The sequence below is a fragment of the Osmerus mordax genome, chromosome 14 (genome assembly GCF_038355195.1).
Source record: "Osmerus mordax isolate fOsmMor3 chromosome 14, fOsmMor3.pri, whole genome shotgun sequence".
Lineage (NCBI taxonomy): Eukaryota > Metazoa > Chordata > Actinopteri > Osmeriformes > Osmeridae > Osmerus > Osmerus mordax.
Window position 1 is genome coordinate 1,392,604 of NC_090063.1, and position 27,923 is coordinate 1,420,526.

Here is a 27,923-nt window from a genome sequence, read left to right on the forward strand (position 1 = left end):
GGCAAATTAGCCTGGCTAACGGAGGTCACTTTCTCAGGCAAATGACGAATGAAACAGGCTCGGTTAAAGAAATACGAGATGCTGGCTATCTTCAGCAGGCTTGTATCTACATAAGGCAGTCCTCCCTGACGTTTATAGTGTAGAATGGAGTGAAATACAACATTGTGCACACTGCAGTGAGCGACCCGAGTCTAACGTCAAAACAGTGTAACGGGGACGCAGTCTCACTCAGAATGCCAGTTTAAACAAATCACAAAAATAATCGGACCAGCTTGCTAAAAGCAGAATTCCCATATCTCTTGAAAGCTGCCCTGCTCAACATTTTAGATGTAGAATTGACTGTAAAACTGTAAAATTATTAACTTTGTGACATGACGTGAAGACATGGCTGCCGCTCCCCTATCAACACACCCATGTCGGGCCCATATGGGGTGGATATGGGCTGGTGAGTGGCCCAGTTATTTTTGTCCGGGCGTTCAATGGTGGCCCCATGTGGGCAAGCCCAGATGGGCTTAAGGTGGGCTTCACATGGGCCCTAGCTAAAACCCACATGGGCAACCCAGGTTTCTCCCATCTGGGGCCCACACTAGCTGGGCCCCATGTGGGCTGATTATGGGTCCCTATTCCACCCATAAGGGTAATAAACATTATTATTATGGGCTAACAAATTCATTTTTGGGGCTTATTTTACAGTCAGCCCATACAGTTCTTTAAACATGATACAATAACAAAGAGACCAGGAATACAATCAATTACCCTTTTATTTAAGTAAAATTATGAAAACATTCTTTTGCTCAGTGTTCCCTCACTGTCACAGACATAATAATTAGTTACACCTCAGATGAGCCCGAAGCCTGAAGTCCTTGTTGAAGCGTTGCCTGTCGGGCCTGTCTGTTATCCCCCCGGTTCTTAGCACCAATGAGACACTTGGAGACCGCCTTCTCGGCATCTTTACGGGTGATTTGGCTGGTCATGGCGTTTTTCTTTAAGCCTCCTGCAAGAAACAAATATAACGGTCACTTCGCGAAAGGTAACATGCTTAAAAAAATACAAATATATACATCAAAATACATAGATTCATAATTAAAACAAACAATAAAATAATAATAATAATAATAGCAAACTAGTGCAGGAGTGGCAATGCCACGTATCCAGTCTTGAGTGGCAACAACACCATTTTTGTTTTTAACTCCTCCACAGGTAACAGCTGCAAGTGTTCAGATAAATTGAACACAAAAAGAATACCAAGACATGATGAGTCCATTGGAAGGTGAAAAAGGATTTGCCAGTTTCAAAGAAATTACACAGGACTTTAACGGTTCCAGAATGTGACAAAATGTTCCGCACAATAAGAACCCTTCCACCTACAGAAAAACAGTCATTGCCACGAGAGGAGGAGATCAGTGTCTGTCCATCATTGTAACGCCTGTATTGTTCCCATGTTGCAATTGAATCAATCATTGGTTCAGAAAAGTGGAGCTGTTTAAGTGGGCTGAAAACCGATGTGGTCTTCTGGCTTGCCACTTTCTGCTTCTCGTGGATCCGCCTGACAAGTTGTTGGACAGGGTTTTGAGGCAGACGGACAAGTTTTTTCAGTTTACCTAAAAATGTCTCAAAAGGAAAAGCTGAAACACTATCCAATGGACCGAATTTTCGTGCATCTTGAGCTAGGTGGATCAATGAATGTATGTTATAGCTGACAAATTCTGTGCCATAAATTGCAGCAAAATCTGTTACAAAGAGTTTCAAAATCTCCTCAGCATAGTCACAATTGTCAGGAGAACATAAGGCAGGACTCAGAAGAATTCTCATAGATACAGATAGAAGTAAAAAGTTTCTGTACATTCTAGTGGGTATATTATTGAGGAGGACAACAGGGACAGAGTAAAGTAAAAATTGCAAAAGCTCTGTAGCTTTCCATGTGCTGAATTCAAACAAGGATCGTGGTTTCCTTGCAAAATTGCTAGGTAAATATTGCCTGATAGAAACCATATATGCTGACATTACAACAAAAAACTTCATAGGTCCCTTCAACAACATTTACATTTAGTCATTTAGCAGACGCTCTTATCTACAGCAACTTACAGTAAGTACAGGGACATTCCCCCTAGGCAAGTAGGGTGAAGTGCCTTGCCCAAGGACACAACGTCATGTGGCACTGCCGGGAATCGAACCAGCGACCTTCTGGTTACTAGCCCGATTCTCTAACCACTCAGCCACCTGACTCCCTCCAACCAAAGAAATATTAACTTGTGCATTGCCCGCAAGCACACAAGGTGCATATAATCTAACACAAAACTGGTAACTAAACCTATACCCAGATCATTTAGGGGGAGGCTGACCGTTGGTGCTGTTGATAGCCTTGCCTACCAAATTGCTCATCTGTCCTGAGCTGTCCTTGGAATGCTGCTTCAGCATTCCAAGTTTTGTTCTTTGAATCTTTATTCAACTTATTGTTGGAATGCTGCTTCAGCATTCCAAGTATTGTTCTTTGAATCTTTATTCAACTTCTTCTATTTCTTCCAAGACACCTTTCAGCGCCTTCAAATCTTCAGTTATTAAAACCGTTCAGCTATCAAAACATTCAGCAGTTTCAGGCCATGGGTGCTATGACTTTTCAGCTTTGTACCTCTTATGCTTGAATTAATATAAATCAATATTCATAATATTTTTAACATGGGTTTCCAATGGAGTTTTCTTTCAAATCCTCTCAAACTTCTTTAAACTTCTTCAACTTCCAAATCCTTCTTCTTCCTCAATCTTTCAGCTAGAGCCACCATTTAAACTTTAAAACGTTGACAAAACCCTAAACTATTTTCAAATAATTCAGCTTTTTTCAACTATTCAACTTTTTTCAATATCACTGATTATGTTTCATGACCTTTTCAAGCCGTTTCTGAGATTTACATGGGTGTGTACGTGAAACCCTAGAGTTCAGACTGAAACGCTTAGAGTGGAGGGCAGCTTCGGATGTCGTTGAAAAATTATTTCTAGTTTGCCAGCATTGCCACAATTCTCGCTCTTCATGCTTCATTTTTGGATCAATAGATAGCTAATTGTGTGCTGGTCGTAGACAATTGTCTGTTGAATCCAACATATGTACACATTTGTTCAGAGCCCCACGAAAGCGAGACAAAGTCCAATTCTCGCCCCATAGAGACCAATGCAAATCTGGTGACAAAATCTTCAGAGAAAGCAAAAAGAACAAGATTTTGAAACTGCCGGTAGAGTCGTATTTCTGACCGCACAGAAATATAAAGGACATCTCTGGTTTCGACAGAGTCTTGGGTCTCGGAAAATATCCTTATTTTTTGGATTGGACTTATAGTTTTGCGTCTAGGTTAACTTGTTTGAGGTGTGGATTCTAGCTACATTTCTGTTATTAGGTGCGTTCGACCTGACTTCATGCAGCGCTGCAGCTATGGGGCGTCGTTTGTAAAAGGTTGCACGTCCGTTATTCCTGCTCAGTTTTCGCACATTTAGCACAAATAAATGCGGTCACTTTTTTAAACATTTAGGGAGAAATTCATCTAAATACATGTCATAACTTATTAAGAGCAATGTTCTGCAGTATGCAAAATAATAAAATAATATTTTATAGAACTGTTAAATTTAATGTAAATGTTAAATGTAAATGTTAAATGTAAATGTTAAATGTAAATGTTAAATGTTAAATGTAAATGTTTAATGTAAATGTTTAATGTAAATGTTAAATGTAAATGTTAAATGTAAATGTTTAATGTAAATGTTTAATGTAAATATTTAATGTAAATATTTAATGTAAATGTTTAATGTAAATGTTTAATGTAAATGTTTAATGTAAATGTTAAATCTAAATGTGTTAAATTCACACATTTAGCATAAATTCACACATTTAGCTAGCAACGCCCCTCTTTTCTGGTTTTTCCTGGAAACCACGTGATTTTTCACATGGCTGTCTTTCAAAATGGCAAGTCGTGAAGATTTAACGGTGATCATTGAAAGAGCTGTTGCAGCTGGTGTTCGAACGGCTCTTCTTGGCCGACCTACGCCAAGCACATCTTCCGAAACAACCACCACATCATTGCCATCGGTAAGTACTGAAATTATGCCTTTTATAAAATTGAGGGGTCTTACAGTTAGAGCTAACCTAGCTATCGTAGCTAGCATCACGTCACCTGTTAACTAGCCTACCATTTGCTAGCTAATGCGTAACACATTTAGCACTTCGTTTGGTTTGGAAAAGGTGGGGGGTCTTGATCATAATGCGAGTCAAACGTAAAATTGGAGTCTCTTAGGGGAGTTTACTGTATAGTTATTTAATATTGCACTCTATTTAGCTACCGTACCGTACCGAAGTCTTCACAATTAGTGGTACATGGACTTCATGTTCATCGACATCGTCATCAACAAGTTCATCGAGTTCAGCGACCACATCATCCGTATGTTCTTAAATAATTGGCAAGTAAGTGACGTTTACCCAGTGCTCAGTATTTGAACGCGCAATCACCTGTAGTTGCAATTAAAATATTTTTAGATTTGGTTCTCCTTCTAGGATGGTGATGGATACCAGAACGATGTGTCTAAAGAAGACATTGAAAGTTTACTGTCATTGAAGACCACATTGACATTAGTTGCTTCCATCCTCTGCATTTCTAGACCAACACTGTACAAACTCATGAGGGAGTACAATATATCAACAGGAAAGTTTACACAATGTAGTGATGAGCAATTGGATTCTGCAATAGCCGATATCAAAGCAGAGCATCCTCATGTGGGAGAGGTGATGCTTAATGGACATTTACGTTCCAGGGGCATGGGGGTGCAGAGAATCAGAAGGGTTGATTCTGCTGGTGTTGAATTTAGGAGGAGAACAACAATAACTCGACGCGTTTATTCTGTGCCGTGTCCAAATTTCATCTGGCATGTAGATGGTAATCATAAATTGATAAGATGGAAATTAGTGGTACATGGTGCTATGGATGGATACAGTAGGATGCTCATGTTTCTCCAGTGCTCTAACAACAATCGTGCTCTAACTGTGATGCAGCTTTTCAGTACAGCAATAACAGTTTGGCAGACCTCTGCATGTTAGAACTGACCATGGGGTAGAGAATGTTATGATTTGGGAGGATATGCGGGAAAGCAGAGGTGAAGACTCAGTCTTAACAGGAAGCTCTGTACATAACCAACGCATTGAACGTTTTAACCGGGACTTAAATAATAATTGCAGTCATGTTTATGCACCCATTTTTTATGAACTGGAGTCAATGAATGTGCTGAATTTGGACAATGAAACAGACATTCTGTCTTCAATATGTTTATATCCCCAGAATTTATCGCACACTAGCTGAATTCAAAGATGCATTTAACAGTCATTCAATGTCCTCAGAGGGAAACCGAACTCCTCTGCAGCTTTATACATTGGACAGCCATCTCCTGTACCTTCACAACCCAGACAGTGTATCAGAAGAGATCACAGCCCCTTCAGCACCAGCTCTTGTGCTTGGAGGTGATTCTTTTTGCCCATTAAACAGAAGGGATTTACAGGAGCTTTCCCTTGCAATAAATCCTCTTGAACAGGACCAGAATAAGGGGAAAACATTATTTCAAAGAGTGCAGCAATTTGTTTTCAACAAAATTGTAAACCTGTAATTTTGTAGTTTGGTACAGCTTTTGAAATCGAGCTAAACGGCTCACTAAGACCTGAGTGTAAATATATTTTTTTACAGTTAAAGCATAGCCACTGGTAGATAATCAAAAGATACAAGTGCAAGCAATGGAGCTTCATTTAAAGAAACCAAATAGCTTTCAGTTCATATTCGTAATGTTCTCTTTTTGATTCACAGCTGTGCCACATGCTGTCCTTATGCAAAGCACTGCTGTAAGTTGCTGTTGGGGGATCAGCATCATTGAATACTTAAAATCAGTTGAATGGCACTTGTGATTAAAATTACAATAAAAATGTGCACTTTTGAAATGATTAAATTAATACATTTTTCATGAATTATTTTCCTTCAATACCCAGCCAATTTTATTGTGGTGTACTGAGGATAGACAAGGATATCTAACTATGTTTTGAGGTCTGTTTCATGCAAATGTGTGAGTACAATGGAAACACTTCCATTTTCTTTGTCTCGCCGCACAGGTTACATGATTAGGCAGAATTGGTACACAAGAATGCATATGTAACATTTGCCGTTTTATTTTTTGTCTTATACAAACAAACACGCAAAGACAAGGGTTATATAAAAAAACATTGAATTCACAAATTGTACATAAAATGAATGCATCAACATTAGTTTTACATATTAATCTGGAAAGAAGTTAATTTAAATAAGTTAAGATACACCAGCAGGATCTATTGAAAAGTAATCTTGAGCCGTTGGGCAGCATTACACTAACACTATATGAGAACATGAATTGGATCACTGTCAAGAGTTATGCCATAAGGATATGAATTTGCACTGGCAACATTTGAAAAATTATTTGTTCAAAGAGTAATACATACAATAAGGTAATATATATTGATCACACCTAGCATGAACTCAAAGAATGGGATTGGTCCTTGGTGATTATGTCCCCCGATTGATTAAAAATAAATAAAAGGGGGCCAGTTGTATGAGTTGAGTAAGTTGTACAAGTAAGAGTTGTTACAGAAACAAAATAGTTCAAAAGCAAACCTGTTCATAAATGGTAGAGAGAAAGTGTGTGTGCCGTTTGATTATATGATGCTGAACACAGCTCCATTCATGAGAGCCACCACAAAGCAGTAATCAAACTCATCATCATCAGCCATGTTTTTTGCATTGACAAAGATCTGAAGTTCATTTGAAAAGGTGCAAGCAATAGGTTAGTTCTTGGTTTCATCATGCACAAAGGATATTTTAGGATTTGGCTGAAATCCAACTGCTGGAACTTTACTGCTCCCTGTTGCAAATGTCAGTATGTGACTGCAGTCCAAATTCTGCACGAATACCCTCTCTTCCTCTGTCAGTGTCCTAGCCTCAAGTCTTTCATGAAGCTCTTTATCTTAAAAAAAGGATTTGAGAATTGGATTACTACAACTATAAATATCTTCAAATGTATTCATACATGCTCTCTGAAAAAATAAATTTACAGTATAATCATTTAGCAGCCACTCTTATCCAGAGTGACCTACATTAAGTATAGACTAACATCAAGTATATTATGTACGAGGACAATCCCCCTGGGGAAACTTAGGTTCAAGTGCCTTGCCTGAGAATACAATGACATTTTGTCAGACGGAATTAAACCAGGAACTAACCACTGAGCTATTTGGCGCCCTGAAATATACAATACACAAATGCTTGTGCCTACTTACTCTGCACACACTGGAGAAATTCTCTGAATTTCACCACCATCAACTCCTCTCTTGGCCTTCTGTTACTACCTAAAACAGAGTAGCTTGGTTTTAAAAGGCTAGCTACAACTTCTGCAGTGACATCGTTTTTTTCTGCAGGCATGTCAAGAATAATCCGCATGCTAGGATTTTCCCTCAAAAGTGGCAGTACCTTTAGGAGAAAAAAAACATAGTATTAGTATCACTTTGGCAAGCAACCAGAAGTGGCTCTAATGGCATAAACATCAAACTTGCAGTATACCAGTTGTAAAATACTGTAACTTTGTTAACTTACTTCGTAGTAGGACAGGCCATCAATGAGTTGATTAAGGCAGCTTTGTCGTTGCAAGAGGACATGGTACAATGTTGCATTGTTAACAAAGGCATGTTTTGTGTCCATGTTGACTGGATTTGGAAGACCCTCAACATCAAACCTCCATGAGTCACAGCCGTTCACAGCTTCCTCCAATGCATCGTTTGTGCTAGCTTGATTGACCTGAAGATTAAACCAATGTAACTTTTTCATGTGACAACAAACCCAGGACACCAAACAGAAATGACTGAAATCTGTATACCATCTAAATCGCACTATAAAGCATGGTTAGTCTCATACTACTAATACCTTTTTCAGAGAATCCCTTAATTCAGTGTTAGCTATGTCATCAGGTGTGACATGTACTTGAAGGATATCTCCAGTCACAATATAGTCCAGTTTATGACCCACATGCAGTGCTAAATGGAAATGTATGAACATGAACAAACTATTTACTTTGACTGCTTTAACAAATCAAATAAATGCAAAAAATAACCACTGACTTATCTGGCTGATGAGTCTACATCTTAGTAGAACGCTCGCTCCCCCCCCCCCCCCCCCCCCCTGCCAACTAGATATTGAGTGATGTTTTTATTCATGAGTTGCTACATTGCATGAAAGTTGTGGAATGATTTGTGGTGGAGTACCAATTTAATGCAGCTAATGATAGAATATGTATCAAGACAAAATTTCATACTGATGCATTGACATTTTACCTTCAAATGCTCTGCTATCTTGGAAGATGGCCTTCACAAGAAGGTGAAAGAACTCTCGCCGTGGCCCCCCTAGGTCAGCAGCATCTTCCTCTGCATCAGTTTCATCACTGGCAAAAGTGACAGAGCGTACCAGAGCTCTCGGAAAAACTCTTTCTGTTAAACTGCCGAAAGGCAGTCGTCCAAACATTAGCCCGGCTAATGTGGATAGGTCTTGATAATGGGCTGACCACCCTTTCGGCATGTGCTTTTAGAGTTCCATTTATTTCTTCTATGGCCAAGACTTCAGCAGACCTTGTAACCCTAACAAATGTTGAGATAAGGGATATTTGTTAAGACCATCCCAAAACTGCAGTTTTGGAATCCCAAAAAGCTGTAGGTAGTGAGGCTGCAATAGCAGTTTTACAAACTTCAAACAAATTAGGTTAGAAAGAAACAAGCCAATTCCAGAGCAAACTAATGACCACCTGTAGACCTCACAGCACTGATTTGTCACAGGTTTGCATAGCCTACCTATACAGGCATATTAAAATCCATAACTGGAACCTATTAATGAGGTAAAACCCAGCATGCTCCAAACCTCGTAGGGTAATATTTAAATACCCCAGGGCTAATGTACTTATCAACTTTTGAAAATGTGTGTCACATTTAGTCATTTAGCAGACACTCTTATCCAGAGCGACTTACAGCAAGTACAGGGACATTCCCCCGAGGCAAGTAGGGTGAAGTGCCTTGCCCAAGGACACAACGTCATTTGGCACAGCCGGGAATCGAACTGGCAACCTTCTGATTACTAGCCTGACTCCCTCACCGCTCAGCCATCTGACTCCCATAAGATAACTAACCCATTATACTTTGTATAGATATATTGCTACTAAAAAGTTACATTCACCTTCGATGTGGTATCTAAATAAATGCATAGCAATAACTAACAGTGCAAGTACTGCATATAAAATCATTAAATACATTTTTTTATGCTAATTAGATATACCTTAAATCATCTGAATCCTCTAAAAGACTGTCTTATGGCCTCGTCAACAGCCTCATCTTCCTCAAAATCCACGGGACTAAAAAAAGTATTGTAAAACAGTGGGAATATTGACATTATTATTAAAACAAACTACTGAAACAAAACAGCTGTAGTGTAATTTTATAAAAATAAAGTCAATCAAAATAAAGTATACAAAAAAAAAGTTTTCTACATAAGACCATTTCTACATTGTTAATGATGATCTACATCAGGGATACTCAACTCTCAAAAATCTGAAGTGTTCCTGCTTACCAGGACCGAAATTTAGTAGCCCTCATCTACATCGCTACACCGATCAGCCATAACATTATGACCACCTGCCTGAGATTGCATAGGTCTTTTGCCGACAAAACAGCCCCAAACGCAACAAACTGCAATACACTGGGTGTTCTGACACCTTTTTATCAGAACCAGCATTAACTTTTTCGGCAATTTGAGCTTTAGTAGCTCATATGTTGGATCGGCTCACAGGCCAGCCTCCCCTCCCTACGTGCATCACTTGGCTTTGGCCTCCCATGACGTAGCACCAGTTCACCGATTTTCCTACCTTTGCCCACTTTTTAAATAGGTACTGACCACTGCAAAGTGGGAACACCCAAAAAGAGATGCAGTTTTAAAGATGCTCTGACACAATAGTCTAGCCATCACAATTTGGCCCATGTCAAATTCTCTCCTTACGCTCTAAGCCCATTTTTCCTGCATCTAACACATTTACATTTTGTCATTTAGCAGACGCTCTTATCCAGAGCGACTTACAGTAAGTAACACATCAACTTTGAGGACACTTGCTACCCAATATATCCCACCCACTGACAGGTTCCATGATAAATGAATGATTGTGTTATTCACTTCACCTGTTGGTGGTCATAATGTTATGGCTGATCGGTATATATCACTCGACTTGTATCTTACAAAAATTCTGCCAAGTCAATAGGGACCCCAAGTGCTTCCAGTCTTCCAGTCTGCCCTTCACTTCCCTCAAGGATGTAGACAATGCCTCTCCCTCACTCACTGTATAAAAAACACATGTTTTTTTCTATACTGTCAAAAAATTGCTGAACTCACCAAGTGGCACAGAACTCTGTATATATACACTGTTTCACAGGCATATGAACTATATGCATATGAATCCATATAGCCCCCTGTGAAACAGTGAGTTAAAAGCATTTACCAACCTCTCCTTCTCTGTGGTGCTGGGTATTCAAAGTCACTGTCATTAGAAAAATCTATACATTCAACCTGTGCAGAAAGAGGGTAGTTTATCATTAACAAAAACAAAGTGCTACATCAGATAAGGGCAAATATGCAATTTAGATAACGTAATATTGCAAATATTTTAATGTTTATAATAAGAGGGTCAGAAGCTTTGTTATATTTTCTGAAATTTTACATGGGAAGTTAAGCGCAGATCTTTTAGGAATTCTGCTTCATTAAAAAGTTATCTTACAATATTGAACCGTTGTGTGATGCACAATGCAATTCTAGGACTTGTCGCATGTAAAATACTAAATGTAAAACTTCCAAGACACAAACATAACGCCTACCTCAGCAGACTTGTGCATTCCTGCTAAAATATACAAACATGTGTTTGAACATATAGATGCAACTTCTTTTCGTCCCCATTGGAAACTGTTTGTGACCTTTGGTTACATTAGTTTCTTACATCCCTTGATGGTGCTAAGGTATTGAAATGGAAAAGATTGGTTTTCCAACAATCCAAATGTTTCTCTGAAGATGGCTGTCACTTCTCCTCTCAATTGTATTTCAGACCAATCTGATGTAAAGGATATTTTCCCAGTATAGCCAGCTTCAGCTAATTTGGTTCTGGTGTCTCCTCTGGGTATGGAGAATGTTGACTCTGATGAAATTGGCAAACGTACAACGTCCTTTGAGTATGTTCTATAAGGTCCTCATTTCACATTGCGTGATCGTGAGCCAAATCGAAGCGGTACCTGTATTGGAGTTAAAGATGAGCTCTGTCATTTAAATTAACAAATATTTGTTCATATAATCTTAGCATCATGACTAAGACTGCTAATGGGCACAGTAAAATTAGTCATTACAACTAAGACAGTTTACAGAGTGTGGTTGGCCACACAGGTGAATAAATAACATTACTTCAAATACCATTATGCCACATGTGTTGTGTGTGATACACTGGCAACTGAGTCATTATAGACAGAAAATTCTACTAATGGGTGGCATCTAACATCTTTTGGTGCCTGAGTGCCGAAGGACAATAAAATAAACTTCAGTTGGGCATATAATTGGCATATAATTGAAAAAAATGTTGCAGAGATACATAATTCTGCTGATAAGACAACCAATTTAATAAAAACTCTTGACCGACTCTCTTTTGTAACTCATGGTTAACGTTTAACATTGTCCTACCTAAAATTACTCACGATAGCATTTTTAATTGTTTGTGAATAATTACATTTACACACTGTGCAGCTTCATACTCTGCTCCAATTATTTAAGAATTTACGGATGATGTGGTCGCTGACCTCGATGAACTTGTTGATGACGATGTCGTGCAGCCGGTAGCTAAATAGAGTGCAATATTAAATAACTATACAGTACACTCCCCTAAGAGACTCCAATTTTACGTTTGACTCGCATTATGATCAAGACCCCCACCCTTTCCAAACTAAACGAAGTGATAAATGTGTTACGCATTAGCAAGCAAATGGTAGGCTAGTTAACAGGTGACGTGATGCTAGCTACGATAGCTAGGTTAGCTCTAACTGTAAGACCCCTCCATTTTATAAAATGCATAATTTCAGTACTTACCGATGGCAATGATGTGGTGGTTGTTTCGGAAGATGTGCTTGGCGTAGGTCGGCCAAGAAGAGCCGTTCGAACACCAGCTGCAACAGCTCTTTCAATGATCACCGTTAAATCTTCACGACTTTTCACGCCATTTTGAAAAACAGCCATGTGAAAAATCACGTGGTTTCCAGAAAATCCAGAAAAGAGGGGCGTGGCTAGCTAAATGTGTGAATTTATGCTAAATGTGTGAATTTAACACATTTAGATTTAACATTTACATTAAACATTTACATTTAACATTTACATTAAATTTAACAGTTCTATAAAATATTATTTTATTATTTTGCATACTGCAGAACATTGCTCTTAATAAGTTATGACATGTATTTAGATGAATGTCTCCCTAAATGTTTAAAAAAGTGACCGTTGAAAATTCTGATGCATTTATTTGTGCTAAATGTGCGAAAACTGAGCAGGAATAACGGACGTGCAACCTTTTACAAACGGCGCCCCATATGCAGCCGGCTGCAGGCGGCTGACTTGAAACAGTGAATTCTGGTTAGACTTTTTGTCCGACTTGAGACGGCGCCGAGGCTAGGTCACTGTGACGTAGCCATCAAAGTACCGTGAGATCGATTCGAGAACTGCCGGCTGTGTAGCTGAGTGCATTTTCTCAAGAGCAACTGCACAGGTTCAAATGACGACACAGCTATTTCATGATTGGCCAGACTCATACACGACAACTTTGACGCGTGTTTTGTAATTAATCTGACACCTTCAGTTTCGCCAACGCTCAAATCCTGACCAAACAGTTTAATTGATTAAAAAATTGTTGAAGAAAGGGTTTTAGTCCGCCTCTTCACTAACGGAAAGACTAAGTTTAATTATAAATAAAGTAAAGTAAGCAAACAGCGCTTGATCGGCCATGACTGATGTCAACGCAGCAACCCACGAGAAGCTGGAATGTCCGACTTTACAGAGACGTTTTCAACTCCTCCCCGACTGCAAGCGGCTACTCTCGCCGGTCGTTTCATGCAGCCGCAGTCCATGTCGAACGCACCTATTCTCTGCCCTCAGCAGTAATGAAGTGATAGGTTCTCGTGCCAATATATTGTGATGCCAATTTGTTGAGCGGTCATCTTCCTTGTATAGACCTAGAAAAGTGAAATACACAGCCAAGGTGACAGAAATAAAGGTTCATCGGCTGTCCTTCACATTCACACACTGTTGTCTTTATACTTAACAGATCATCTATGATGTCCCAAAGGCCCAACTCCTTCTCAGGTTACCTTCTGGCAGCAACCATGCAGCTGGATTTCACTGTGCAACCAGGCCTACCCAAGCTGCTGCTGCTGGGCCCAGGGTTGATTGTAATGGCACACTGGGACTTGCAGATGACCTGAAATACATATTTTTCTTTCTGCTGTGTAAGATGTAGACCTACTGCTTTTAACTTGAGTTGAATGCTATTAAACACTGCCATGGTCAGCAAACACTAGCCATTGCTCTACTTCAGAAAGGATACTGTTCACTGCTGTATGAGTCAATAGGACATTACCTGAATGACTTGTAGTGATCGGGAGGTTATGCCTGTTCTGATGATGGTATAAACCATGTTAGATTGTTGGCTCTGTGCATTGTTTGGGTCTCCTCTCTCTGTGTTCTGTTTCTGTGTCTTTGGTTCTGTTGCAGGATGTCTATACAAGGAAGATGACCGCTCAACAAATTGGCATCACAATATATTGGCACGAGAACCTATCACTTCATTACTGCTGAGGGCAGAGAATAGGTGCGTTCGACATCGTATGTTTACGTTTACATTTAGTCATTTAGCAGACGCTCTTATCCAGAGCAACTTACAGTAAGTACAGGGACATTCTCCCCGAGGCAAGTAGGGTGAAGTGCCTTGCCCAAGGACACAACGTCATTTGGCATGGCCGGGAATCGAACCAACAACCTGATTAATAGCCCGACTCCCTAACCGCTCAGCCACTTTTCTAGGTCTATACAAGGAAAATGACCGCTCAACAAATTGGCATCACACTATATTGGCACGAGAACCTATCACTTCATAACTGCTACCTCCAATCACTGTACATACTGTCCTGTAACTGTAGGCTACATACGTTTGCACTGGCACCAATTACCGTTATATGTTGTTTTATATGGCATCATGGTCCTGGGGGAATAAGTTTCGTCCTGTGGTCCTATAGGTTTAGTATACTCTATTGTTTATTTTGTATTTATTTAGGAGGTTTATTACATTATATGTTTGCTTGTCATAGGTGTAAACTTGTTCTGAGTACTTATATGTCATGTTATTGCCTTCCGAGTAGCCTACTTATATGTCATGTTATGCCAGGTTGCTTTGCGTTATCTTGTCCTAAGAATTTCAGTGCCCAGTCTGACCCTGTGTTGGTCTGTGCATCTTGAACTTGAAACTCTGTTTCGTTTTTAGTATGTACAACCATATGTAATTGAAAATGACAATAAAATACACTTGACTTGAATAGTAGCCAGTAGCCAACAACAGTTGTATATTTACATTTACATTTATTCATTTAGCAGACGCTTTTATCCAAAGCGACTTCCAAGAGAGAGCTTTACAAAGTGCATAGGTCACTGATCATAACAACAAGATAGCCAAAAAACATCGCGAGTAGCCAAAACATGAAGCACACATTGTGAACAACCAAAGTAAGTGCCAAAGGGAAGAACCATAAGAGCATGTAGTTAAACAAGTTACAATTAAACAACATGAACAGCTATAAGTGCAAGTGTACCTGTGGAAAAAAGCAAGCAACAGTAATAAAACATATCACAGCGAGAACAAAAATTTAAATCAGTTACCACTAACCACAAGAGCAACAAGTCTCTAAGCAAGAGTCATTGTGATCCTTGAGGAAACTAACATCGGGTCAAGCGAACCGTTCCTAAGTACCGTTGTACTCCCGGAACAAGTGCGTCTTGAGCCTTTTCTTGAAGGTGGAGAGACAGTCAGTGTCTCTGATGGAGGTGAGGAGTTGATTCCACCACTGGGGGGCCAGACAGGAGAAGAGCTTGTGTTGGGACCGGGCGGTCTTGAGCGGTGGGACCACCAGGCGGTTGTCTGAAGAAGACCTTAGGTGACGGGTGGGGGTGTAAGGCTGCAGGAGAGACTTGATGTAGACGGGTGCAGTCCCGTTCACTGCTCGGAAGGTCAATACCAGGGTCTTGAATCTGATACGGGCCATGATAGGTAGCCAGTGGAGAGAGATGAGGAGCGGGGTAACATGGGAGCGTCTGGGTAGATTGTAGACCAGGCGGGCCGCCGCGTTCTGAATCCTCTGAAGAGGGCGGGTTGCACATGCTGGGAGACCAGCGAGCAGCGAGTTGCAGTAGTCCAACTTGGAGAGGACGAGTGCTTGGACTAGCAGCTGGGTGGAGTGCTCAGACAGGTATCTCCTGATCTTCCGGATGTTGTATATTGCCACCAACTGAGTTTGTGCATTGCCTCTTACATTTAGGGATGTTGGCAGTGAAACCAAATTGGGCACAATACTGAGGCAACGCAAACGCAGCGCAAGGGAAGTTCACAAAGCTCCAAGCCAGACAGCCAGCCAGCCTGATACTACTGTATTTATTTGTCTGCACCCCTTTTTATATCCTACAGTATTGAAATTGTGACCACCAACTTACTACTTACTTACATACTAATGGCTAACTAGCTAACCAACATTGTATTTGATAGTAGCTCGCACGAGCATCCTTAGACCTACTTTACTTACGTATTAGTTGTTACAATTATTGTCATAATTTCCCATCGGAGATTCAAGCCAGCAGACTTTAATTTTGGAAAACCAGACGCTGATTGAGCCAAACCAGGCGTTAATTTCGTGTGGTTTGCTAGACGTCTCAAAAAAGCACGCGTTTATTTAGACGCGTGCTTTGAACGTGTCACGTGACACGGTTCGATTTGAGGTGAAAAAGACGCCGACTTTGTATGGAAGTCGGCGCAATGGACGCCGTCTTTGCATGCAAAGTCGGCGTTAATTACGCGTGGTTGACACACGGGGGCGTCTTAATACTTTCCCACTAGGCCTGCCATACACCCGTGAAATCTCGTCTCGGGGCTGGGTTGCGCAGCAAAAGTTTGGTTGGCCCTGTCGCGGGGTGGAACGGGAGAGGGAGAGTTTCGACGCACCAGTTGCTAATCAGGCTGAGCGGGGCTGAAGATACTTGTTTTTACTAAATAATAAAATATATTTTTGTACGTCGGCCTCTACTAGTCTTCTGTGTTGCCTTGTGCCAAGATCTAAACCCTGCACGGGTGGAGCCGGGTTCATTGTAACTGTGACAGCCCCACCAAATCTCACTCCAAGGTTTTTTGAAAGTTTGCAACCCTGTTGTAGGCTAGTTTTCTCAAAACACATCTAAAATAAAACTCATTGCAGGGTTCTCAAGCCTCACTCATTGACCGTGAGACACACGCATTTCAACATTCATTCTCGCTTTCACACATACACAAACATACAATATAAGATAAACCTTTGTTTGTAGGACATTTGGGAATCGGAATTGATTAGACAAAAATAATGATGTTGTTTATAAATATTTAAGTTGACAAAGTTTTGCTTGTGGGTTTTTTCAGTTTAGTTCATATATTTTGTACATCTACATTTTATAATCTTTATTTGGCTGTGACAATGGTCATTTACATGTGAAAGGATTGTAAAACTAGTTATTCAAGTCAATTGTAGCAAATCGTAGTCAACTTTAATCAAATAAAACTGAATTTCCCAACAACAAAAATGTGGCTAATGAAATTACTGAGTGGCTAGTAACTTTGGAAAACCACTAGCCACAGTGGCTGGTGAGCAAAAATGTTAATGTCAAGCGCTGTTTACAACGGTCATCATTGTTGTTGCTTTCCCAAAGCATTCACAAGTTAACGTTATTAACCTCAATTCAACAGGAAATCTAACGTTGCAACTACGTTAGCCCTGCACTTTTCTAATTATTCTTAGTCATTAATAGATAATTGCTTAACACCTAATTTCTCCGGTGTGGTCTGCTGTCCGTGCCGACGATTGCTTCCTTGAGTTGGGCCTTGTATGGTCAGTTAGCGCCTTCCCTGTGTTGAAATGAAAGCAACTTTGGTCAGCGGTGTGGGGAGGGTGGATGGAGTCGTCTCGTGCTGCATTTACTTGCATTTGGATATTAGAAATTCGCTTTCGCAAATGTCCAATGAGCCACAAATTTTCTTTGTTTTCAAAGCTGCCAACTGGGGTGGCAGCTGGCGTGGCAAGGCTATTTTTGGCCACCCCGGTAGATCCGCCCCTGTACATTAGCTACCGGTACTAGTCTAACAAGCTATTATCTTATGATAAACTTTCACTAAAGCTGGCTATATGAAATACCACTATTAACTTAGTAAGTAAGTAAGTAAGTAAGACTTTATTTATATAGCACATTTCATACAAGAATTGTAGCTCAAGGTTCTTTACATAAAATCAATAAAAACAATAATACAAGTGATAAACAATTCAAACAAAAATACAAATCCCAATAAGATCTCTGTTCAAGAGAGAAAACAACTTTAAAAGTAGGAAAACCCTTTTGAGATAAAATTACTTAAATGCTTCGGTAAAAAGGTAGGTTTTAAGCTGTCTTTTAAAAATGTCTAGAGTGTTTGCTTCCCTAATATTTATGGGTAATTTGTTCCATAGTTTTGGGGCGTAATTGACAAAGGCTTAACTTAATTGATAAGAAGTCCACTAATGTGTTGAAATATGGAAAAAAAATCAGTAATGTGCTCAACTTACCAGCAAAAGTGCTTCGGAAACACTGAAAATGAATGGGGTTGAACATTAAAACTATACCACGTTTGGAACTATTGGTCAGCCCATGACACGCATTACTTCCACATTGTTCGATTACAATGAAAGTCTATGGGAATGTCGCAACTCTTTTTCAATGGCTCTGGGCAATTCCAACTGTCCAACTGCCACGCCCACTTACGTTGTTTGACACTTCGAACAGTGCAATTTCAATTTGAAAATTCGAATCCTTTTTGTCAGGGTTGGTGAGTACAAATAAGGAAATTAAATTGCAAAGTGACACGCCGCGTGTCATTGAAGCATTTCATTCATCATTTTAGCAGACGTTTATGCAGTTCATTTATCATTTGAGAATTTTCATCATTTGAATAATTTCAGGAATAGGCTTTGACAGACACTTTGCAATTGACAAACGCTTTTTCCAAGCTTGGCTCGCTGCCAAAATTGGCCAAAAGAGCAACCCACTTCGTCCTCACCCCATCATCAGCTTGTTCTTCACGCCCTCTTTTCTCTGACTGCAAGCCAATTTCAGATCTTGGGCTGACTTTCTTTGACACGCGCAGAAACCCACCTCTCGAAAAAGTGAATGACCGAAAGCCCATGTGCATTTAAATTTGCATTAGTAGCCTACAGTGTTAGAATAGTTAAACTTCTACCTGGCAGAAAGCGTAGACTTTGAAGGGGTAGGAATAGTTACAGTAGACTACGCATTTTTCGGGGGAGATCATGGCGGCGGCAGCGGTGGAGGTGAGTGTGAGCAGCGGGAGTAGTGACACATCTAGCACGGGCGAAGATGAGAAGATGAGGCGGTTGTTCCAGACTTGCGACGGGGACGGCGACGGATACATCAACAGGTAGGAGTCATGCCGTAATTGATAGAAATAATGAGGCGGATCAGTTTACTCATTAATTATAAGTTATCCGATTAAGGCATCTGCGAGCTGGAATATAGGCTAAGAATATCGCTGCAAATCTGCAGCCTGTTTGCCATGGTTTGTAGGCTACAAGTAACGTGAACAAAGTTGTTTTAGCTTCCATACTGTTTTCATACGCATGCTCCCGCTGTGCAATTTTTTTGGACATGCGTTTTAAGTGACTATAGGTTGAAAAAGGGTTGCGTTTAATGGAGTGACTACAGGTTGTTTAAAAACTTGGTCCCATGTTAAGGTCCCAATGAGAATCTGAATTTACAAAGCTGGCTGCATGGTTCAGCTTGATGTTTTCAATGCTAAACAAATGTTTTACGGTTTTCACGGGCTTCAAATATATTACCGTCCTGTAAAGGTAGATCTATGCCAAAACCCGTATTGAATCGTGGTCGTACCATGTTTGCAGGGGAGGTTTTAGCTGTGCGAACCCCCCCATACAAATAAAACATAGTTCTGCACCAACTTTACACCACAAATACATTATTTATTTAATTATATTTAATAAAAAAAATTAAGATCCCCCCAGCACTGTCGATCAAGAGTTATGACTTAAGGCCGATGTATACTTCTCCGTTTTTACGGAGACTGACACAGGGAACGCCCTCTCTGACGAGAAATTCCCTCTCCGTGCCTTCTCCGAGCCCCTCGGAGAGCTCTACGTGCACCTCCTGATTTTCCTGACTATCTGTCTGTCCGTCCGTCATTTTACGGAAACCCCTTGGCTGTGATTGGTCCGTATTAAGAACCGCTTGCGTCAGGGGCGGGGTTGCCGTGATAAACAGGATGAACAGAATCCTTTGACCGCCATTGCTGTAAGTTGTTACAATTCATATTTCAGCTAAACAGTACATGTAAATCAGCATCTGAATTAAAATGTGACGAGAAATGGGGAGTGTAGTTGCTGAAAATGTGCGTATTTTATTGATGAAACGGCTAATTTGTAAATTTGCTCCGACTTTTCGATAACCTAGCTAGTATCGCAGTGCAGCGCCACCTTCTCTTCTGGCAGTGAAGTGTTTTCAGCACCCACAGCCTTCGGAGTACTATAAATTCAACCAATCCGTCCGACTCCGTCCATCCATCTGTCCGTAACGGAGTCGGAGAAGTATAATTCGGCCTTAAAGGCCGCAATATGCTTCTCCGACTCCGTTTACGGATGGGCGGGCTTACGGATATGGACGGATAGACTGCGTTTATGGTTCTCCGTAGGCTGTGGGTGCTGAAAACAATTCATCGCCAGAAGAGTAAGTGGCGCAACGGTTTTTTGTAAGTCGTCGTCGACTGTTTATTTACCTAGGTTATCGAGAAGTCGGAGCAAATTTACTAATTAGCTGTTTCATCAATAAAATACGCACATTTTCAGCAACTACACTGCCCATTTCTCGTCACATTTTAATTCAGATGCTGATTTACATGTACTGTTAAGCTGAAATATGTTTGAATTGTTAAAACTTACAGCAATGGCGGTCAAAGGATTCTATTTGTCCTGTTAATCACGGCAACGCCGCCCCTGACGCAAGCGGTTCTTAATACTGACCAATAACAGCCAAGGGGGTATCCGTAAATATCCTAAATTACGACGGATCGTTAGAAAAGGGCTCTCGGAGAGCTCGGAGAGGGTGTTCCCCGTAGAGGAGGGCGTTCCCATGTGTCCGTTTTTGGGAAAACGGAGAAGCATATTTCGGCCTTAAACCAATTCACCTTGGTGGTGTGCAGACTGGTTTTATAGCCTATTACTCTTAACGGTTTCGCACAAACCAGAAGAAATGCTACAAAATGTATGTACAACTGTAAGCCTATATTCACAGTATTATGAATGAATTGTTTTATTTGGGAGCATTTCGTAGTCTGTCAGATTTTACTAATTGCATTACAGTGCCAAGTTATAGGTGCACTATTTAATAGATTCTCCTGTGTCCCCTACCTTGGGTTTCCAGTGGGCAGACTTTAGTCCAACCTATCCCTGCCCCCTTCCCCCCTCGTACTTCTGAGTGGGAGACCTGCAGGCAGTCTGCCTAGCTCCAAAACTAGAATCAGGGCGCCCACTCCGACCAGGTGAATTTAACCACAGTCCCACACAGTGACATTATATCATTGACCTGACGTGCAAATGAACCATAGAAAACTGCAAATTTCACCATTCCTATTTTTTTTATGTTGGTGTTGGCGCCGTGTCACCCCCAGCAAGGTGCTGCCCTGGGCGGCTGCCCATGTCGCCTATGCCTAAATCCGCCACTGCATGTTTGATATGAGACATTCAGTTTGATGCCTTCAACTGCGTGAAGCATTTTAAAGATGAGCATATTTTTTCATCAGCACCACTGCTGGCGGTAGCCTGGCTCTGCCCTCCTACGTACTTCCGCTCAAATTTATTTTTGCTTCAGTACATAGGTCTGGCCATTAGGTACGTAAGTCCGATTTTTCAGGTTGATTTTATACCGGCGAATCAGCGAACAGAGGGAGTGGCTGAGAACGATGACGTTGATGTTGTGCGCTAGTTTGTGTTGTAGTTCCGTAATGGCGGCGGAGAAAGATGCGAGCAAAGCCATTCGGTCCGTTGTGGCAACGCTGCCGAATATCCAACAGCTAAAGCCAGAGCAAGAACAAGTTTTGCTGAGTTTTGTTGGTGACCATGATGTTGTGGCCCTCCTCCTCACGGGTTTCGGTAACAGTTTGATTTTCCAGCTACGGCAGCTAGCTCTGTTACAGTAGTGGTGAAGGAATTGGCTAAGGCGAACTCTAGCGATTGGTTATGGCAGATCAGAGTGGCTCTGGGCAGATCCAATAGTTTTAAACTTCAACAGAGTACCCGCCTACAAGGAAGTCAACGCTTGTCAATGGAGCGAGGCCAGACTCTCTGTACAAATTCAATGTACGAGAGTCTGGTTAGGACCAGGCTATGCTGGCGGTACAACCAGCGACAAATTAAGTACTTCCTGATACCACCACCTATAATCTAAACTATTGTATGAGAATTGTGGTAAAATTCTTAATTTATATATTACTCACAGTACCTGCAAAATGTTTTCAAAGTCATTGCAAAGGGGATAGGATTATGATTATGTCCACACAGTTTCCAAGGGTCTTCAACGTCCTCTATAGTGGAGGATTGCGAGGCCCATTAAATCTATTTAAACAAATAAAAATAATCTGCACCTAAGTGTTTGTGATGTTGAATGTTATGCATCTCTCGAATAATGCCAGGTATATATGTGTAGGTACAAATTAGAATGGGTTTATTTTCTCACGATCAGCTCAACTGCATGTGCATGTGCATGCATGTGTCCTCTTTACAGTCCAATGAAGTGCAGTGACGTTGTTTGGATAAGCATTTCAACATAAAATAATGAAAACATTTAAATAATTTGCTTCCAGTTTGGCTTGCCCTGTTTCACTCTGATTGGTCCTCTGGTCTGCAGCGAGTTTCCTACAAAGTGAACTAAATGTTTAGATAATTGTTGTGGTAAGACATTTTCACAGAGAACTAATATAGTACATTTTGATCAACATAATACAAGCAATTTATAATGTAGGAAACAGAAGACAAATGAAGGCTACATAATAATTTGCATGAATGTAGGCTGCCGCAGCATTGGCAATTTGACTAGAATAGATATGGAGGTTGAACAAGTACTTCAGAGATGACAGAGAATTTCAATTGTGATCTGAGAAATATAGGTACCAAACCACTGAGAACTGTCACCTATAATTACAGATATGTGTGTCACTGATGTGGCACTGTGCCCTATAAAAAATTCCAGGCTTCTGTGTGTGTGCCACCAATTTTATCACAGGCACTGTGCACTAATCATTTAAAAGAAAGGATGGCTACATTCTTTCAGTATTTGACCTCAAGGAGGATGTTGCTTTGCACATTTAAGTTGTCTATATATATATTTTTTTTTAAAAGGGCGCACCCCTAATATAATGGTAGGGGAAACACTGTCAATACATATTTTTAGGCATAACATGGGTGTATCTAATTGAAGAGAGCTCTGAAGAGCTAGGCCTAGTGCTTGAGGGGATCACAGTATATTGGAATGAGGATGTTCTCGCCCTTGGCTGGGAATGAAATATCTTACAAAACATTCATTTCTCATATCAGGAACGACCTGCTGATGGTATGTCGGCAACTGAACATGGAGGAGTCTGTGGCTGAGATAATGGGCCAGCTTGGAGCTGACGAACGAGGGAAGATCTCCTTTGAGGACTTCACACGCTGCCGCATGCAGCTGGTCAACGAGATTCGCAAGGAGGAGGGCGAACTGTGCCAGGATTCTGAAACCAGATTGATCAGGGATCGAATTGCTTCCAGGCCAAACAGCAGTGAGAACAGCCTGGGTGAGTGTCCAGGATAGTCAATTAGATTTGGTGTTACTGAGTGAAATTGTTGAAGATTGTGGGACAACTCCTTGGCCACGTGAACATTGACCCTAATGTTGAGCAAATATTCCAGAACATTCAAAACCATTCTACCAACATCCAATGATTGACTCCCTAAATCTAAATTCAAACAGTCACTGTTTGTTTATGTGATTAACAACCACAGCCAACACAAAACTGCCTACTTAAAACAAGCAAACAATAATGAAGTTGCCCATGGGTATAAACAACCAACATTTTGGGAAATGTTGGTTGAAAATGTTTGTTATTCTCTTTGTTATCGGCAGCATGACTGTCATGTTGTTGCACCTTTTACTGATTTCTTAATGTTGTGCTGTTTAAAGATCCTGTAAAGTGGACCTGGAAACAAGTTTTAAGTTTGCAACACCACATAGTTAATGTGTTATTAACTACCCCTCCAAATTCGAATGAAAAAATAACACTGACAAGTATGTTAAATTAGGCTTTGAAATCGTGAAAAATCAGCAGTCTTCTCTGCTTGAGACTGGGGGGGGGCGTGTCGCCTGAAGGAGCTGAAGCTCCGCCCCTCGCTGCCTAGTGCCTACCTCCGACCCAGATAATGGACGCTATGTCAAGCCGAACAAAACCGTATAGAATTAAAATGTATTTGTTCAATGAGTGAAACATACAAATACATATAAATGAAATGTTCCCCTGAGCTGTAACAGTAAAAATGGACACCAGAGACAGCAGACATGAGCTCTCCAACTAGGCTACTTCTAACACATTAGCTACCATTTCACCAAAATACCATCATTCTACACCGAGTAGCCTAATATCAATTTAGCGGTTTGCACTAACTCATAGCAGAGATACCTCTGGAAGAGTTATCTAGTATAATTATAACAAGCACACAGAACTGAGTGATGAACTGCTGGCGGCGGTGTATGGTCCAGGTGCGACCGGAGGATGAACGGCCGGAGGGGTGATGCTCGGTAGGGCTCCGCGCAGCAAGAGAAGCCGTGTGTTGGTGAACCCCGCCTGTCTCTGGTCCATGTTAAAACTGCCGTGAAATGGTCAGTGCAGAGGCGGCTGTTGGAGTTTATCCGAAGCTTTCCATGAGCGTGGCTCTTCACAAAATCTATCCACCTATTTTTCCTTTCATTATCAATAGGGAACTTAAATGGCGTTGCAGCGCAGCTGGAGTTCTTGCATCCAGGGAAGATGCAGTTGCGGGTGGTGGGAGACATCCTGAAGCTAGCTAGCTAGCTGATGTAGGCTACAATAACGGTACAGCAGGAGGAGCCATTCAGTGATCTGACGTAGATGGGGCGAAATGACGTAGATAGGGCATTTTTTGGCTCCGCCCATTAAAACCTGATCTGAAAACGGAAGAGAAACTGTTCTTCGGTTTAACTCCACATTTCAGTGTGACAAAGTCTTAGCGCTTTGCACATGCTTTCAGGAACTCATTTCACACGTATATAATGTACTTAGAAGCAAAACATGGAATTTACTTTACAGGATCTTTAAGGGCCTGGGCAACATATTCCATGGTGTGTTATTGTGTTATCTAATTCAGTGGTTCCCAACCTGGGGTCCACGCCCTCCTCTAGGGGGCGCCCGAGGCGCCAGAGTTGACGGGGGTGCGTGATCTAATTAGGGTTCCTCCGATATGAGGGAACCTATTGTTTTTGTTAGTATTATTGGGTGTGCTCAAGCCTTCGGCGAGCACAACTATTGTTCTCTACGAATATAAATTGTTTTTCGGCGGCCATTGTTGTTTTCAACTGGAATCGCCTGATAGCCGTGTTGGAGGCAGCCATGTTCGGTAAAGTCCTATTTTTACACATTTTAAGCTAGAATCAATAATTGGGTTCGTGAAAGTACACTACTCTTGAATTATGGTGAAGGTTTGAGCACTTTTAGACCTTTTAGATCGTGAGTCTGAAGTGACGGAAAACCAAACTCGAAAAGTAGCTAGCTTTTCCCTCTGTTTATAATTAGTGAATCATTTTGCATGTCGGCGAATTCTTCACCAAAAAGGTCGAGGAGGGCAGCCTTTAGATGTGGGAATTGTGCTTTTAGCCAGATGCTCCGATTATTTTTGTGATTTATGGAAAACAAGTGGAGTGAGACTTGCGTTGTTTTGACGTCAGCCTCAGAGTCAGACTCGGCTCGCTCACTGGCAGTGTGTAAACAATTTTGTATTTCACTCAATTCTACTCCAAAAATGTCAGGAAGGACTGATTTTTGTAGACAAGAGCCTGCTAAAGATAGCCAGTATCTCGGATTTTTCAAGGCGAGCCTGTTTCATTCGTCATATGCCCTGAGAAAGCGAGCTACGTTAGCCAGGCCAGTTTTGCCAATTTCACTAGGTCAAGCTATTTAAAGGTTTACAGGCAAAGGTCGGCTGGTCTTTTGTCAAATTTGTATATATTGACCAGTTTAGAGCTAAATACTCTTTGTTTTATCTATTTTTATACTCTTTTATTTAATACTCACAGCTAAACTTTGGCTGTGTCTACTACCGCGCACTTGTGCACTTCGAGCACTAACTTTCAGTGCTTAGGGCGCTTACACTGACAGAACCAGCAGAATTCAGTGCACTGAAAGTACCCGGATGACGCACTGCAAACGGTCAAAAAATGCAGTGTACAACGATGGACACTACTCGCCCTAAACGAGCGCCATATTGGCTACGTAGCGGAAGAGGAGGAGCCCTTTTGGCAGCTTTTCATTTAATTTCTAAAATGACGGCGGACGAAATGACTCGCGAGCAGATTCACCTTAGATTCGCGGGTGTCACAATCAGATTTGCGTCCGTCACTTCCCGCCAAGTGGTTAACTTAAGTGTTCCATTTGAGACAGCACTACTCAGCGACGGAGTGCACTACAGATGTAAGTGCACTGTATTGCAGTGCACTGTATTGCAGTGTACTTAGTAAAGTGCGCGGTAGTAGACACAGCCTATATGTCAAAAGAAACGTTCTCATTTCCGGTGCTTTCAAACAATCAGTGAAATGTGGAGCAACAGCAGCTAGCTTGCCTCTAGCAAACTTATTTTGAATTGGCCATTTCCCCCTACATTAATGTCAAACCTATTTACGTTTTGGGAGGCATATTTTCAGTTAGCAGACGGTACTGTTTGAATCGCGATTCCACACTGCCAGTGACAACGTTGTTACAGTAGCTTGTTTCAAAGGGGGTTCGCAGCTGTTTCAAAGGGTGTTCTTAATGAAATATGCAACATGAGTAGGCTAAATGCTTGAAAATATCACTAGAAGGGAAAAACTTAGAGGACGGACCCACCTGCAACCGACGCAAGCAAGCACACCCTACAATTTCCCCAGAAATTGTACCCTCTCTAGTTGGGTGTGCTTTTGCCTTCGGCAAGGGCACAACCTTTGTTCTCTCACATATATATTTATTTATTGTTTATTTTCGCCCCCCTAAGGATCAGTCAATATTTGGACTACATAGACAACGGCGGTGTCAAAGGGTTCGTCTTGGTCTCGATTGCGTTGGTTGTATTTTTATTTACGTTCCATTGGATGGTTTAAGTAGAAATTGCGTTTTTGTGGTGAAAAGTGTCAGCGTCTGCAGTGTATCACTGCAACGCTGTAGCCTACGCGAGACACTACAAAAACATCTACCCAGCTGTTTAGGAAGTCAAACGGCGACAGAACATGTTCGGCACTCCCCTTACTTAAATCAAAAGTCTAACAACTAACCTGGACTTCATTGCCACAGCCTAAACTTTGTCAATCTGTTCATGAAAATAATTAATTTCAGCCTAAACCTTACAACGGAACGTTAAATCCAATTCAACCAATGCAATCGCTACCGAGACGAATACAGCAGTATAGTACCGTAGTAGTACAATTTACCGGTGCAGCTTCTCAACACAGGGCTATATAGCATTTTGCGTTGTTACTGACAATGATCGCTACCAGCGAGGTTTTTATGAATGAGCGATTTTCCACTGAATAAATGTCAAGCTTATTTACGTTTTGGGGGGCATATTTTCAGTTAGCAGATGTTACTGTTTGAATCGCGATTCCATCTTCTACTGCCGGTAACGTCGTAGAATAATCTTCAAAGGGGGTTCTTTATTAATGAATGAATGCAATGAGTAGGCTAAATGCATGAAAATATCACGAGAAGGGAAAAACTTAAAAGGACATTTAAGTCATAGAGATTAGGTCAATTTTTACACCGGTCTGCCAAATTTATTCGTTTTGATTCAACGATGAGGCTGCCTCTTGCAGGGGAAATGAGAAGACATCATATTTCATTCTACACTTCACTCGTATTTTGAGTTGTAAATGAGCAGCAAAAAAAAGATGCTTTTAAATCTATGTAATCTTTATAAATAATAAGTATGCATTTTTATATAAAATACAGAAATATCAGTTGTAAAAATGTCATTCAAAAACGGACCCCTGTGCAACCGACGCAAGCAAGCAGACCCTACAATTTCCCCAGAAATTGTACCCTCTCTAGTTGTGAGAATGCTGTTAAGCATTCTCACTATTGTTTTCCTGTTTCTCTTTATTATTATTATATCAACTTCTTAGTTCTTCTGCTGTTTTCTGGCCATTAACTAGTACTGCATACTTTCACCGATTCCTAAATTTTTTGTATCAAAACGTTCAGCT

At 40.9% G+C, this 27,923-nt stretch overlaps 1 protein-coding gene and 1 long non-coding RNA gene across 3 annotated transcripts in view; both read left to right on the top strand.

Annotated features, from left to right (window-relative positions):
* The first annotated feature begins 3,964 nt into the window (after nucleotides 1–3,964).
* Nucleotides 3,965–5,914, top strand: LOC136956039 (uncharacterized). Its single transcript, XR_010878205.1, has 4 exons — nucleotides 3,965–4,072; nucleotides 4,320–4,444; nucleotides 5,372–5,491; nucleotides 5,829–5,914. It is a non-coding gene; the product is annotated as an uncharacterized lncRNA (long non-coding RNA).
* A 12,698-nt stretch (nucleotides 5,915–18,612) lies between these two features.
* mcc (MCC regulator of WNT signaling pathway) overlaps nucleotides 18,613–27,923 on the top strand; it is a 348,154-nt gene continuing 338,843 nt past the window's right edge. For both annotated transcript variants that reach the window (XM_067249821.1, XM_067249822.1), the window contains exons 1-2: nucleotides 18,613–18,843; nucleotides 23,024–23,259. In XM_067249821.1, the coding sequence (XP_067105922.1) occupies nucleotides 18,716–18,843; nucleotides 23,024–23,259 (364 nt within the window). In that variant the 5' untranslated portion in view covers nucleotides 18,613–18,715. The remainder of the gene's footprint in view (nucleotides 18,844–23,023; nucleotides 23,260–27,923) is intronic.